Genomic DNA, 15,068 nt, shown 5'->3' with positions numbered 1-15,068 from the left:
ATTCATCAAAGTTCTGTAAAAATCACATGAAGCATTCTGTTACATTACATACATTGGGGGGGGGGGGGGGGAGTTACTGTGTAGGACCAACGACAGTATTTACCAAGAGTCAGACTCCATATTTTCACTTTGCAGTGGGTCATTCACCTCTTTGGGCTCACTCACTGCAGGTCATTTGAACTGTGTGCTGCTGCTTAAAGATGCGGATTTTGTTTGTTCACATGACATAGAGTAGAGAAGGGCACATGAGCTAAGAAGATGAGCTGGATCATTCATATTTCCATTGAGGTTAGTACTATCACGCACAGGGGAAGACCACAGCACTGCAATCAGGTGAGTCTCTTCTTTTAAAATGCCTGTGTGATGCAAAAATCTTTGTACTTGTTCGGTTTGATTATGTGTCTCAATTTCTTTCTTTGATAAAGTGACAGGTTTCGATAGTAGATAGATAGATAGATAGATAGATAGATAGATAGATAGATAGATAGATAGATAGATAGATAGATAGATAGATAGATAGATAGATAGATAGATAGATAGATGGATGGATGCTGCAGCTGAAGTCATATTATCACAGCACAAATATGAGTAAGAACAGCTGACTGTGTGTGAGTGTATCCATACTACAGGAATAACTACCAATCATATAGTGGATAATGGAATTACAAAATTCCATATAATGTTACACAGTCACTTAAGGAGAAGGAGGTATTTTAAAGAACTACAAATAACTACAATATTCAGACTATTATAATATTTAAAAGATCTCCAAAACTCTTCACAGCAACGATAGAAAGGAAAGTGTTCCTCTAAAGCACGGTGGAATAAATAGGTTAAGCTCATTAAGGTGCATTAATATGTCCTGTTGCTTGAGCTTTATAAACAGCGTGGTGTTACTGCTGTTGATAATCCTTAACTGCAGTGTGGCTGGCATTAAGCCCCTGAATACAGGTGTAAATATAGACTCTTAGATTTAAAACCTGCAGCTCAATAAACCAGATTATGCCAGGACATACATTTCCATATCTAAGCATGTCTTAAAAGAATTATTAAATAATTATACAAATTATTGTGTGATGTTCAGAGTAAATGTACAATACGTGTTTAAATAGCTGTTGAGGTTCTATTTGCAAATATCTCACAGTACTTGTCAGAAATTAGCTTGATGAGTTCAGACAGAATGAAGATAAATCAGAATTTAAGGCAGACTTGCATTATGATGACATTACTTTTTTTCCTTTGTCAGAAGAAACGTCTGTACTTGACCCGAATAGGAGAGAAAAGCTACCAAAACACAAAGTAATTTAAAAACAAAAACAGAAAAAAACAGGACGTATAAATGAATGGATGGACGGATAAACGTACTTCTATTTTTGGTCCATTTTAAGCCTGCTGTTGTTGTGATCCCGACCAGATCAGCAGCTAAACAAATCCTACATTTTGAGATTTTTGGTCATATATCAAAACTAAGAAGACACAGTTTAGTTAATTTCACCAGGAATTTGTTATGAACATCCACCACCTAAGTAGTGCTTACTTGAAAAGGCCTTTAATAGTACCCCATAGTCCTTTTATATAAAATAAAAAGGGTTTCATTTTCAGTGTGTGAAACTCTGTCATTCTTTACTCATTATTGTCAAAGCCAAACTTGCACTCTTCACTGCCTTCGTTGCTACACATCTTAAAATTTTTGTGTTTTTTTCTTTTGTTTTGTTTTGGGGTTTTTTGCAATAATTGGTGCACAACCGCAGACAATATGGCAACACAGGGCACTTGTGTGGATGAGTCCTAATGTATAGCTTGATCCTGAGGTCTGTATTATCAGATTCCTTGTATCAAAATCTAATTTAAGAACTTTAAGGTTCAGTTACTGTACTGTTACTAGACAAAAAGAAATGCTATACTGCACTGTAAAAAAGAAAGAAAGAAAGAAAGAAAAACTGCACAAAGATCACATCACACACTGGTAATTTTCTGCTAGTACACTGTTTTTAACAGATAATGCACTAGAGGTTTCTGTAAATAGTAAAATTAGACAATGCATTGTACAATAATACCGTATCGTTGCCAAATGTCGCAGATATAATGTTAACTAAAAAGGCATTTTCTTAGCCTTTTCTTAGTTTCTTTCTTTCTTATAATTTCTAACAGCAGTAATAATAATAATAACAATTACTAGCACTGACGCTTATAAGCCTCAATGACACTCATGTCTCTTATTTAAATTTTATTAAAAGGCAACGCAGACAGAACACCACAAACTGCTTCAAAGACGTTTCAACATGGAAGCAAGAGGTCCTAGACGCAGCCCTCAAATTCTACTTTCTGATGATGACAGTGGTCTGTGGATGAAGATGGATTCAAACCATGTGAGCAACCACACAGAGAATTTTTCAGCGACCTCTGAAGACAAAATCACAACGATCTCTGCTGCTCCCACTGCTATAATGAGGTACTACAGTGTGATGGATGATGAAGGTGCAGATGATGTCTTCATCCCTCAACCACCTCCTCCACCTCGCACGGCTACATCGCTGCCAGCAGAGAAAAGCACAGGTGCAACAGCAAGTAAGTCTGGTGTGACCCTTTCAGTTGACGCAACAGAGGCTGAAGCTAATCCAAGAGGCTTAGACTTGTCTCATAGTGAGGAGCAGTTAATGGTAGCACGAAACGAGCTGGATGAAGAGGTGACTGCAAGTGCAGTGCAGTTGTCTATGGCCAACATATCCAATGAACAAGACTCCTCTCCACCAACTTATCAAGAACAACAATCCATGGATGTGACTGGTTGTCTGATGGAAACTGGTTATGATACAGATCGAAGACCTTACGGGAATAACGCAACAGAGAATGACAAACCAGAGGACATTGTAATTATAAGTGAAGAACAGGGAAACTGCTGGGAAGCCAATACGGAGGAAGACAATTACCCAAAACAAACACATTCAAACCACAGAGAAGACTCTGAGAATCAGATCCATTTAGACAAAGACGGAGACAAAATAAAACACAAGGACATTGGTGATTTTGATGAAACAGACTTAAAACTATTAAGAGAAAGTATAGCTATCGAGAGTGTGGAGGCAAATTCCGATGATGATTTCAAGCTCTGTAAATGCAACCAAAACAGGACCGATACAGCAACCAGTCAGGCACAGGCTGCTGACTTCCAAACAGATACGGACAAAGACAATGAAGAGCATGATGACCATACATCTTTGGACTATAACCTCATAAAGTATGACTGTGTGAGGAAAGAAAGCGGCAGCACAGAAATGCAAGTGCTATCCAGCTCCAAAGGTTCTGAAGAGAGAGAGACAATGGGGGAGCAAGAAGATGGAAGCAGGAAAATATCTACTGATATCCAACAAGGTGAGCAACTGCTTCATCGTCTGCAGCTGGTACAGCTACGACATGATGTGAAAATGTCAGAGAACGCTGATACCCAACAGCAGGCTGTCATGATGGATGAAAAAAAGGGCATGTTTGGGACTGAAACAGAGAATATACCTAGTGAAGAAGAGAGGGAAGAAGGCAGATTCGAAACTCTTAAGGACGATGAAGAAAAGGTGAGCCTGATGGAAAAGGAAAATAATGAGGACAAAGACATTCAAACAAGAGCAAGTACATCTTCATCTTCATCCACAATTCCAGGAGAGTCAGAAGAAGACCAGAGGATTGTCAGAATAGATCCGAGTGACTCTAATGACAATCAGAGTGATAGCTGGGAGCCTACAGATTTGTCTCCCAGTAATCCTCATGAAAATTCTAATGAAATTCCATTTCTTTCCACTGGACACCGATTTTCAGCTGCTGAAACCTACATGGAGAGGCAGCTCCATGAGGCAGCCCAGGGGAAGCAGAAGCTGCAGAGAGCTGGAGGTGTTTTCAATCTTGCAGAAAATCCAGATGTGCTGGAGATTCCCTTTAAAACAGATATCTCTCTTGAGTCACTCACTACCAAGGTAGGTACAAGCCAATGCAACGAGTGGCAATTCTCTGAACAGAAGATGCTCAAAGAGATAAGTCAGGATATTCAGAGAGAACTAGTGCTGGTCAATCAAGGTAAAATCCCAGGGGGGTACAGCAAAGGAGAGATCCGCCAGTTAAAAGAGACAAAACTGCTGTTTGAAGCCTTCCAGCAGGACAATCCGGAGGGTCCAACAAGACACCGTAAATCCCCCACAACTCTGAGGAAAGGTCACATTTACCCTTCAGTGCTAGAGCGCACACGTAGCCTTGAGATGTTTTCCCTCAAAACTTGTCCTGTTTCCAGAGCACATTCCCTCAGGCTGTACCAATCTGCAAATCTTGAGAAGGAAAAAAGTCCTGACAGCATCAGATCAAAGAGCCCAACTGGAGGTTCACGAGACAAAACTCGCTTATCCCCTTACCCAAAACAAGACAAACACATTCGCCTGTACAGAAGCATGGACTCTATAAGCAATGACGTCTCTACGTTAGCTGTGGAGGGTAAAGCAAAGGCAGCAAATGCAAACAAAGAGTCTTCAATCCTCAAGCAAAACCCATTCTTCAAATTGCGCCCAGCCCTGGCTCTACAACCAGAGGTAGAGAAGGACATCCGAGAAGCCAAAGAAAGAGAAGAGGAGCTGCGCAAGCAGAGACGCAGTCTGTATGGAGAGAAGAGACAGAATAGTGAAGATGAACAAAAGTCACAAACACTCCCAACAGGTTAGTATGCACCTGTTTAACATCAGTTTTATACTACTTAGCAAAGTCCTTAACCTCCTAAGACCTGAACTTTCATGGCATGCATTTTTAATTTCTTTATGCTATTTGAGCTGATTGGGACCTGATAATTGTAAAAACAAAGAATTACCATATTTTCTTTTACCTGATTTTTGTTTCTGAGAAAAATGACATTCACATATGAGGACATTTGTTTTAAATTTCGATAGAATAGTGGCAGTATAATGTCCTCGTAAGTGGATATCAGGCCCTTGTAGAGCAAAATTTTGTATTTTAGTCTAGACAGCCCAAAATGTGATGTCTACATATATGGACGCCAGGTCCTAGGAGGTTAAGGACAGCTTTTTATACTATTTACTGAGGAACATTACTATATAATATAATTTTGGCATGATTTGACTTTTACTCGACTAAAGAGTACTCCAAAGTTTTCACAGAAAAATATACTTTTTACTTGACTACAACTATTTGACATGTGAGTGCCTTCCATCAGTGATAAGCAATTGCATGAGCTCTAACCTAATTTGCTCATTTAGCTAAACATTGCTGACAATGTGAAGCATAAGATCTCTAAAATCCCATCAAGGGAAAACAAGAGCCATTTAGGTCTTTATTCAACCCACATGCCTTTTGACACTTAGTCTGAACACTTTAATGAATGCTTCTCAACATTAGCATCACATAGTTTTATCCCAGACATGTTATCAACAACTCACTGTCATTCCTGTCACTGATGGTTAAGGGCACATCATGCTGTCAGCTGTCTGATCTAAATGTTGGCTGAGGGAGAACATGAATGGCACTACCTGGAAAATTCTAGTTTGGTTATAGCCTGGTGCAAATAAAAATCAGTTCAGCCCGCTGAAATACCTATTTGAAAGAACTATATGAAGTGTAGCTTGTGTGCATTTTTTTCTCCTGTTGCATGAGAACTCAGAAATCAAGGGAGTGTGTCAATAAGTATCACCATGTTAGAATTTAGTCATCAGCAGCTGTTGTTGAAGATTGAGTTGATTCCAGGTCATGCTGACAAAGCTACAAATGACAGTAATATGTGGAAGCAAGAAAGAGTCATTCCTAAAGTCAAAGAAGCTGTTTTGTGTTATCCTAAACATTTACAAGAGGAAACTTTGTACTTGTTTAACCCAGATACACTGATAAAGCCCGACAAGCAAAAAATTTCACGCTGAAAATATTAACGTGATTTGAAAAATAATACAAAATAAGCCTAGAATCCTTTACGTGCATATCAAAAACAAAGGTTTGTGAAACATTTTTGAAAGAATCTGTCGTTCTAAAGTGCTCACTTCCCTCCTAGATATGTAAGTGGTATCATTGCAATGTACAAGCGTCCAGCTGACTTTGTGATTGCTACACATATAGTATGCTAAATGAATGACACCGAAGTTGCGTGTGTCTGGGAAAGCATTGGTATTTGCTGAGCCATTTAGAAGGCATGGAAATAAAGAAGCTCAATTACTTACTGTCATTACAATGGAAGTGTGTAGATTCTCAGAACTACCCTAAAACTTCTAAAATCAGTCTAAGCAGTAGAGAGCTGCTAATCTTACCAAATATAGTAGCTTAGCTACTGAGCTACTTAGTTGTTCTTTTTCTCTTTCTGTCCTACAGACAGCAGGAAACAGTCACGGGGGAAACTGGAGCGGGTTTGGCCACCTCCTTCTAAAAAGGACCAGATAAAACTGGAGCAGATAGAGGTGATTCACCTGCAACAAGCCTTAATTCTACATTTACTGTTTTCTTCATTGTTCTGTAAAACTATAGGATGTATTGCTAAACACTGGCAAGAACAGAGGATTATAAAAAGGTTCTGTTTTGTGTATTGCACTGAATTCCATACAGAAGCATTGAAAAGTGTTGCTACAGAGCTCAGAATTTCAAATTTTGTAATACTAAACAAATACTAAACAAATAAAAGAAAAACATTAAGTTTAAAGTATCCTCTTTGTTGTACAAATGCTTGGATAAATATAATTGATTGTGAATTGAGAAAGCAGGAGCTAATCTCTCACTCTAAATCCAGGTTGTTTTTGTTTTTCTTCGTCTTATCTCACAGCAGGAGCCAAAAGTTCACCGAGCAGGAGGACAGAAAGCTTCTCTCTGGCAACGCTGGGAGTCCGGCCTGATCAACGGGAAGCCGTCAAAAGAAAAGAAGTGATGTTATATGTCCTGGTTCTTGAACACTACAAACAGAATATCACCAGCACTAGACTTATAGTCAAAATAACCCAAATTGTTATGCTAGTCCCAGCTTCAATACTTCCTCGCTCTTTTAACTCTGCTTTATATCTGTGACAAATATGCTTTTTTGTATCTTTATTATTATTTAAAAAAAAAATAACAATACCAGTCCATAGATTATGTTAGGAAAAACTCTTGGACCAAAACAGCCACTGTTCCAGCTGGTCCAGGAAATTGCTAGAATGCTGGCTAGCATTAGCAGCTACTTCCTGAGAACCCTGGCTAGCATTAGCAGCAGCTTCCTGCTCTGTCAGATTTAGAAAGGTTTACACTTTCAGTTGACAGTTCAACAAAAGAAGGGTCCAATCTTATGGAACAACATGGTTTATACTTTTTTAAAAAAAAATAAATAAATATCGTACGATAAACACAACTGTCAGTTATGTAGACAACACTATAAAACTATTTAAGCTAGCCTACTTGTATGGAAAAAAACTCACAAAATGTCCTTTGTGAATGTAGCATGCCTAAATCTTCAAGGGTTAACTTAGCAAGAACAAGCAATATGAATAAGAATTCAATTATGGGATGTATGGGATATATTCTTGAGCACAATATTAATAAAAGACCAAGCTGCTTCACACTTCTTTTAGCTTTGGTGAGTCTCTTGGTTTATGAAAGTCTATTTCCAAAATGCCTCTAAGCAGGTTTCATAGGTTGGATGCACTGGTTCTGGCTGCTGCAGTCACTGTACAATGTCTGAAGGGACTGTTTACTAAGCCACTCTTACTCTTGGATTTACTCTGAGGCCACACAGAGGAGATTACACTGATCACAGCTGCTTTTTTCTGTATAGCTTGATGTATCATTTGTGGCTTTTGTTGCATATTTTCTAACAAGCCTAAAGATCATCCAAAGACCAGAAAATCCTAAATGGAGAATAATGATTATTCAAAATAAATTTACACCACTTAATCCATTGAACTGGAATGTTTTGATGCCCTCTAGAGGTTGTTTCATCTTGGAGTTGATTCCAAATTCAAGCTGGTTAAATAGAATTAAAGAGAATAGAATCAAAGAAGATAAACTTAACAAAGGCTTTATTGATTGGCCTGCAGTCACGTTTACAAGGGAGCACCTGGTTTCTAATCTCTACAGAGACAGAAGTACACAGCTTAGCCTGTCTAAGTACCATCTGCCACCCCCACTGAGTCTGCCAAAAGAGGAAAGACTTTCACTCTGCCCTTCCTGGCTTGGATATCCCAGTGTTAATTGGCTACCACTGTCATCATCCTATGAGCAGTAAGCAGTGCCAAGGCCAAGGTATCAGTGGTTTGCATTTTAACATAGATGCACTAAACATCTATAACATCCAAAAATGTTGGCCTTTGAAAGCCTTTACACATGCATGAAGCCCGCCTTTATCTGGTTAGGTCTGGATCTGTAAGAGCGAGTGGCTGTACTTGTCTGTCAATGGCACCATTTGACACAAATATTTAGGACACTTCTCAAACTGAAACCTTTTGCTTTATGCAGTATTTAAATGTACTTATTAGTAATTACACATTTTCCTTTTCCAAGACCTCTGGGTGTGCTCACATGTAGCGCATGTCCTGGGAATAAATTGCAATGTTTGGGTGTGATGTATGGAAATATGGGGACATTTTGAGTTGTTAGTCTGTTTTTGAGCTTATGTTAGACGTGATGTCTAATGTAAAAAAAATAAAATAAAATACACTCATCTGCCAATCCATTAGGTACCTATTTTACAGCTTGTTAACACAAATATATAATCAGCCAAACACATGACACTTAGGGATAGTGAAGATAAATTTCAATATGAGCATCTAAATAGGGAAGAAAAAAGGTGATTTCAGTAACTTTAAACAGCATGGCTGTTGGTGCCAGATGGGCTGATGTGAGTGTTTAGAAACTTCTGATTTATTTAGATTTTCCCACACAATCAGTTTTTACAGAGGATGGTTAAAAAAAACAGATTTCTGGGTGAAAATACCTTGTAGATACCAGAGATCAGAGGAGAAACAGAGGAGAAGCTGGAAGGCAACAGTATCTCATATAACCATGCACTGCAACAAAGATATGGAGAAGAACATCATGAATGCACAACACATCAAACCTTGAAGCAGATGGGCTACAGCAGCAAAAGACCAAACTAAGTCCTGTCAGGTAAGAACATGAAACTGAGGCTACAATTCATACGAGCTTACCAAAATTGGAAAATATAAGATTCAAAAAACATTGCCTGATCTCATGAGGCTCTATTTCTGCATAACATTCAGACGGTAGGGTCAGAATTTGGTGTAGACAACATGAGAGCATGGATCCATCCTGTCTCGTATCAACAGTTCCACAGCTGCTGGTGGGTATATTTTCTTATCAGCTTATCAGCCCTTAAGTACCAACTGAGCCACAGCCTACACGAGTACTGTTGCTGACTATGTCCATTGCTTTATGATCACCGTGTATCCATATGTTGGTCACTGCTTCCAGCAGGATAACACCTCAAACTGGTTTCTTGTACAAGACAGTGAGTTCACGATACTTAAATGGTGTTCAGTCACATCTCAATCCAGCAGAGCATCTTTGGGATGTGGTGATGCGCATCATGGATGCGCTGCTGACAAATCTGCAGCAACTTTATGATGCTGTCATGTCAATGTGGACTAGGACTCTCTGAGGAATGTTTCCAGCACCTTGTTGAATCTATGCCATGAAGAATTAAGGCAGCTCTAATAGCAACGTGTACCTCATAAAGTGGCCGGAGAGTGAATATTTCAAGTGTATCACTCCAGAGAGTGATCCGTACAGCAGAACGCTGCTGCAGGATTGCTCTCCCCCCGCTTCAGGACACCTACACCAGGAGATGCCGGACTAGAGCAGCGCAGATACTGAAGGACCCGTCCCATCCTGGCAACAAACTGTTCCAACTTCTGCAATCTGGTAGAAGGTTCCGCATCATCCGGGCAAGGACAGAGAGACTCAAGAGGAGCTTCTATCCCCAAGCCATCCGGGCCCTAAACACACACACCTGCCCTCTCACATCATCTATAATTGACTGAGACAGGACTCTCTTCCAGACACTCTAAACCCAGGCACAATGTACATTCCAAATTCCTTTAATTTTAAATATGTTTATATTGTCTATTCTGTAAAATAGTCAGATGTCTATTCATATTAATGTACAGAATTCACCTACTTGCTGTTACTACTGCACATTCACCCAATGTATATATATATATAATGTTCTTCCTCTACCCCCCCCCCATTTTTGCACATGTCGAGGAGTGTGTCAGGCTACATTTCACTGTGTGTTATACTTGTATAACTATGCATGTGACAAATTTTGACATGTATTTTCTTTAGTATTAGGGTGAGTTTTTCGTGTGGAGATGTAAAAATACACTTATTATTTTATTGTTTTTTATTAAAAGGCAGTCACATGCTCACACTGGACATTAATTAATTTACACTCAATGTGGATGTAAATATGCATTATTACAAAAACCTGAAGAGGGCAGTAAAACCTTAATAATATTAGGCTGTATTTCAAGCCATCTAACTGAAATAACCTTATATGTCAGAACTTTAGCCTACAGTGTAAGTCAGCGGTCTCCAACCTTTTTTGCGCCACGGACCTTTTTATGCCCGACAATATTTTTACGGACCGGCCTTTAAGGTGTCGCGGATAAATGCAACAAAATAAAACTAGTACTGGTACCAAAAAAAAGGAGATTTATTCATAACACACGTGAAAAGACCCAGGAAAACCGAGTTAACAATCAAAACGATAACAAAAAAACGCTGAAAACCGATAAAAACCCTGAAAAACCATACATTTCACACCTGAGCCTCAACTCTCGCGGCCCGGTACCAAACGACTCACGGACCGGTACCGGTCCGAGGCCCGGGGGTTGGGGACCGCTGGTGTAAGTAATGACTCAAATCAAGTGTAAACATGGTTATTTCCCTGTACTTAAAATAACAATGAAACAACAACAACTTTGACTTGTCTCCAGTGACACAGTAAGACCCTCATCCCTGACCCAAAACCCGTAAGATGCCTCCAGGCTGACGTCTCCAGTTTGTTTCAGTTTGTTTCTTATACAGGGGATGAAGTCACTTCAATGGAAGGCATATGCTGAGAAAGTACAGTTGTTATGTAACCTCGGTAATTTATCCAATGATGAGTCACTTGCTTGACAGAACTAGAGCCACCAGCTTTCATGCAGTATCAAATTTATCTACAGTACGTTGAATAAAAAGTTGCTTAATGGAACATCTGCGTCATTTTTTTTTTCTTTTGCAAAAGCATGTGGGTGGTAATTTCTTCAGATGTTTGGCTAACACTGTGAGTCATTCATGAGGGCTGTCATGTTCAGAACGCAGTCGGGCTACGTTGTTCTAAAAAAGAAACAAACTCTGCACCCCGTGAAAAACAACACGTCAGACGATTAATCTCCCTGTAATGTTATCTGTTTCTGAAGAACACCTAAATCTTTCTGTTCTAAGAAACACTGCGGCAGTGGAATAAACTTTCCCTGAAAAGGAAGATTTAAGAGGGAAACTAATCTGTTGAGGTTGACACATGACGTTCCCACATCTCTTGGGAACCACAACAGAATTTTCATTGCTTCTTTCAGTGTATCTGTGTAACTCCACAAACCTCTGCCAGGAAGCAGATTAAAAAAAAGAAAAAAAAGTTGGCAGTTTAAGAAGAAATGCCATACAGAGAGATGGGGGGGCCTAAATGAACACACTCGATTCTATTATTGTATCCCACTCTAGCTGGAGTGCACGAATGCCAAGAGCTCTGATAGAGGAGAACAGTGACGACTGTGACATCACTGCTCCTTCAGTGCTGTGAGACGGGGCTCGACTCGGCTCTGCACCAGCAGCAGCAACCTAAGGCGATGGACAGATGATGGATGACTCATTCTCCGCCACCCACACCACTTCCAGTCGTCAAGAAACTCTCACCGGGCTCCACACGGTGATCTGGTCACCCCGAGGGGAAGGATAGACAAGTAGTTGTGATGTTCAAGTAAGAAAGAAAGTTACCGCATTTTATTCCCCAGATGATGGAGATATAAATAAGGTTTTTAAAAACAAATGCACGCAATGAGTCAGCTCTTAAGACATCCTAATACATTTGAAAGTGAGTATACAGTGGGGCAAAAAAGTATTTAGTCAGCCACCGATTGTGCAAGTTCCCCCACTTAAAATGATGACAGAGGTCAGTAATTTGCACCAGAGGTACACTTCAACTGTGAGAGACAGAATGTGAAAAAAAAATCCATGAATTCACATGGTAGGATTTGTAAAGAATTTATTCGTAAATCAAGGTGGAAAATAAGTATTTGGTCAATAACAAAAATACGACTCAATACTTACTCAAAACATAACCTTTGTTGGCAATAACAGAGGTCAAACGTTTACTATAGGTCTTTACCAGGTTTGCACACACAGTAGCTGGTATTTTGGCCCATTCCTCCATGCAGATCTTCTCGAGAGCAGTGATGTTTTGGGGCTGTCGCCGAGCAACACGGACTTTCAACTCCCGCCACAGATTTTCTATGGGGTTGAGGTCTGGAGACTGGCTAGGCCACTCCAGGACTTTCAAATGCTTCTTACGGAGCCACTCCTTTGTTGCCCGGGCGGTGTGTTTTGGATCATTGTCATGTTGGAAGACCCAGCCTCGTTTCATCTTCAAAGTTCTCACTGATGGAAGGAGGCTTTGGCTCAAAATCTCACGATACATGGCCCCATTCATTCTGTCCTTAACACGGATCAGTCGTCCTGTCCCCTTGGCAGAAAAACAGCCCCATAGCATGATGTTTCCACCCCCATGCTTCACAGTAGGTATGGTGTTCTTGGGATGCAACTCAGTATTCTTCTTCCTCCAAACACGACGAGTTGAGTTTATACCAAAAAGTTCTACTTTGGTTTCATCTGACCACATGACATTCTCCCAATCCTCTGCTGTATCATCCATGTGCTCTCTGGCAAACTTCAGACGGGCCTGGACATGCACTGGCTTCAGCAGCGGAACACGTCTGGCACTGCGGGATTTGATTCCCTGCCGTTGTAGTGTGTTACTGATGGTGACCTTTGTTACTTTGGTCCCAGCTCTCTGTAGGTCATTCACCAGGTCCCCCCGTGTGGTTCTGGGATCTTTGCTCACCGTTCTCATGATCATTTTGACCCCACGGGATGAGATCTTGCGTGGAGCCCCAGATCGAGGGAGATTATCAGTGGTCTTGTATGTCTTCCATTTTCTGATGATTGCTCCCACAGTTGATTTTTTCACACCAAGCTGCTTGCCTATTGTAGATTCACTCTTCCCAGTCTGGTGCAGGTCTACAATACTTTTCCTGGTGTCCTTCGAAAGCTCTTTGGTCTTGGCCATGGCGGAGTTTGGAGTCTGACTGTTTGAGGCTGTGGACAGGTGTCTTTTATACAGATGATGAGTTCAAACAGGTGCCATTCATACAGGTAACGAGTGGGGGACAGAAAAGCTTCTTACAGAAGACGTTACAGGTCTGTGAGAGCCAGAGATTTTCCTTGTTTGAGGTGACCAAATACTTATTTTCCACCCTAATTTACGAATAAATTCTTTACAAATCCTACCATGTGAATTCATGGATTTTTTTTTTCACATTCTGTCTCTCACAGTTGAAGTGTACCTCTGGTGCAAATTACTGACCTCTGTCATCATTTTAAGTGGGGGAACTTGCACAATCGGTGGCTGACTAAATACTTTTTTGCCCCACTGTACATAAAAAGTGCTCTGTAAAAGGGCAATAATCAGTCTGTTAAAGGTATTAAATTTGTTTCTTGAATATGATGTTTAAATGTAATGGATAATTAGTGGAAAAGAAAACTAGAAATAACAGGTGAATGAGTAAAACCGTTCTTATTGTACAGTTATGGTTACAGTCTGTCTCATGACCTTCATACCCTTTTGTATTCAATTAATTTAACAAAAAACGAACACAGTCATAGATGATGGTGACTAATATTGTGATTGCTTTTGTTTATTTTTTCAAGTTTTTATTAGATATAGAAAAGCTCTGACAGTTAATTTGTTTTTTAAAAAGTCTTATTTCTTTATATTTTCTTCCAATTAGCCAGACATTATTGTAATTTTTAATTGGTCTTCATCAATAGGTCTCCACGCATTTACACTTATTTGCTGAATTTACACTGATTATTAGTCCCGTACTTACACCTAAACATTGGTTTAAGCAGTGTTTTTTGTTAGTTAAGCCACTTCACACTGACCTATGAATCATTCAAGCAAAAAAAACCTCCCAACTTAGTGTTATGACTACATATAACAGATACATTAGCAAGGAACCAGTTTTGAATTTGCATCTTTAAACGCTTTGTCGCAAAAAAGACTTGCAAAAACACATAAGTGTACCTGTTTCATTAGCTGAATCTATGAAAAATGGCAAAGATAACACAGTTTAGTATAAATCAAAGAGCTATTTGACTAAAAGCTCTTTGATTCCCAAAGAGCTATTTGTCAAAACCTTGGCATATCTGCATGGTGTGCAGTGTACATCAAAAAACAAGTGGAGGACAAAAGAAGAACTGAAAGGCTTCACAAAAACAGAACATCTACAGCAGATGAACGGTATCTGAAAGTTGTGTTCTTAAGAAACAGGAAGAAATCCAGTAAAGACCTGACACAGGACCTGAGAGATGAATCTGGCTGTTCACTGAAGCCTCATCAGAAATGCTCTCGGTGGAAGCAAGGCTGCCAAGACATCATTTGTAAGGAAGGAAGGAAACAGGATGAAAAGGATGGGGTATTTCAGATTATATAAGAACTGGACTGAAAATCAGTATGACAGGTCATATGAAGTTGTGAATCCAAAGTTGAAATTTTGGCTTCAAATTATTGTGAATAGAGCAAGGAGGTCAGGAGAGATGTCATGGTCCGTGGTCCTGTGTGTGGAATGTGTGATGCGCGGGTAGCCACACCCCCAGGCTGGGGGTGTGGCTTAACAAGGGCGATCGTGGCTCAAGAGTTGGGAGTTCGCCTTTTAATCGGAAGGTTGCCAGTTCGAGCCCCAGCTTGGACAGTCTCGGTCATTGTGTCCTTGGGCAAGACACTTCACCCGTTGTCT

At 39.9% G+C, this 15,068-nt stretch overlaps 1 protein-coding gene across 3 annotated transcripts; it reads left to right on the top strand.

Moving 5' to 3' along the window:
* Positions 1-66: 66 nt before the first annotated feature.
* Positions 67-8,949, top strand: LOC120742582. 3 transcript variants are annotated; one of them, XM_040045979.1, is made up of 4 exons: positions 67-333; positions 2,238-4,692; positions 6,343-6,428; positions 6,791-8,949. In XM_040045979.1, the coding sequence occupies exons 1-4, from the start codon at positions 259-261 to the stop codon at positions 6,887-6,889; spliced, it is 2,715 nt and encodes a 904-aa protein (XP_039901913.1). In that variant the 5' UTR covers positions 67-258; the 3' UTR covers positions 6,890-8,949. The 3 variants fall into 3 exon arrangements, with proteins under 3 accessions (XP_039901913.1, XP_039901911.1, XP_039901910.1); XM_040045977.1 differs by having other exon boundaries at positions 6,788-8,949; XM_040045976.1 differs by lacking the exon at positions 6,791-8,949 and having other exon boundaries at positions 6,343-6,676.
* The last annotated feature ends 6,119 nt before the right edge of the window (positions 8,950-15,068 follow it).

The sequence above is a fragment of the Simochromis diagramma genome, unplaced genomic scaffold, assembly GCF_900408965.1.
Source record: "Simochromis diagramma unplaced genomic scaffold, fSimDia1.1 OVJJ01000150.1, whole genome shotgun sequence".
In the NCBI taxonomy this organism is placed as follows: domain Eukaryota; kingdom Metazoa; phylum Chordata; class Actinopteri; order Cichliformes; family Cichlidae; genus Simochromis; species Simochromis diagramma.
Note: the sequence above shows the minus strand (reverse complement) of the source record. Positions and strands in the feature narration are given on the sequence as shown.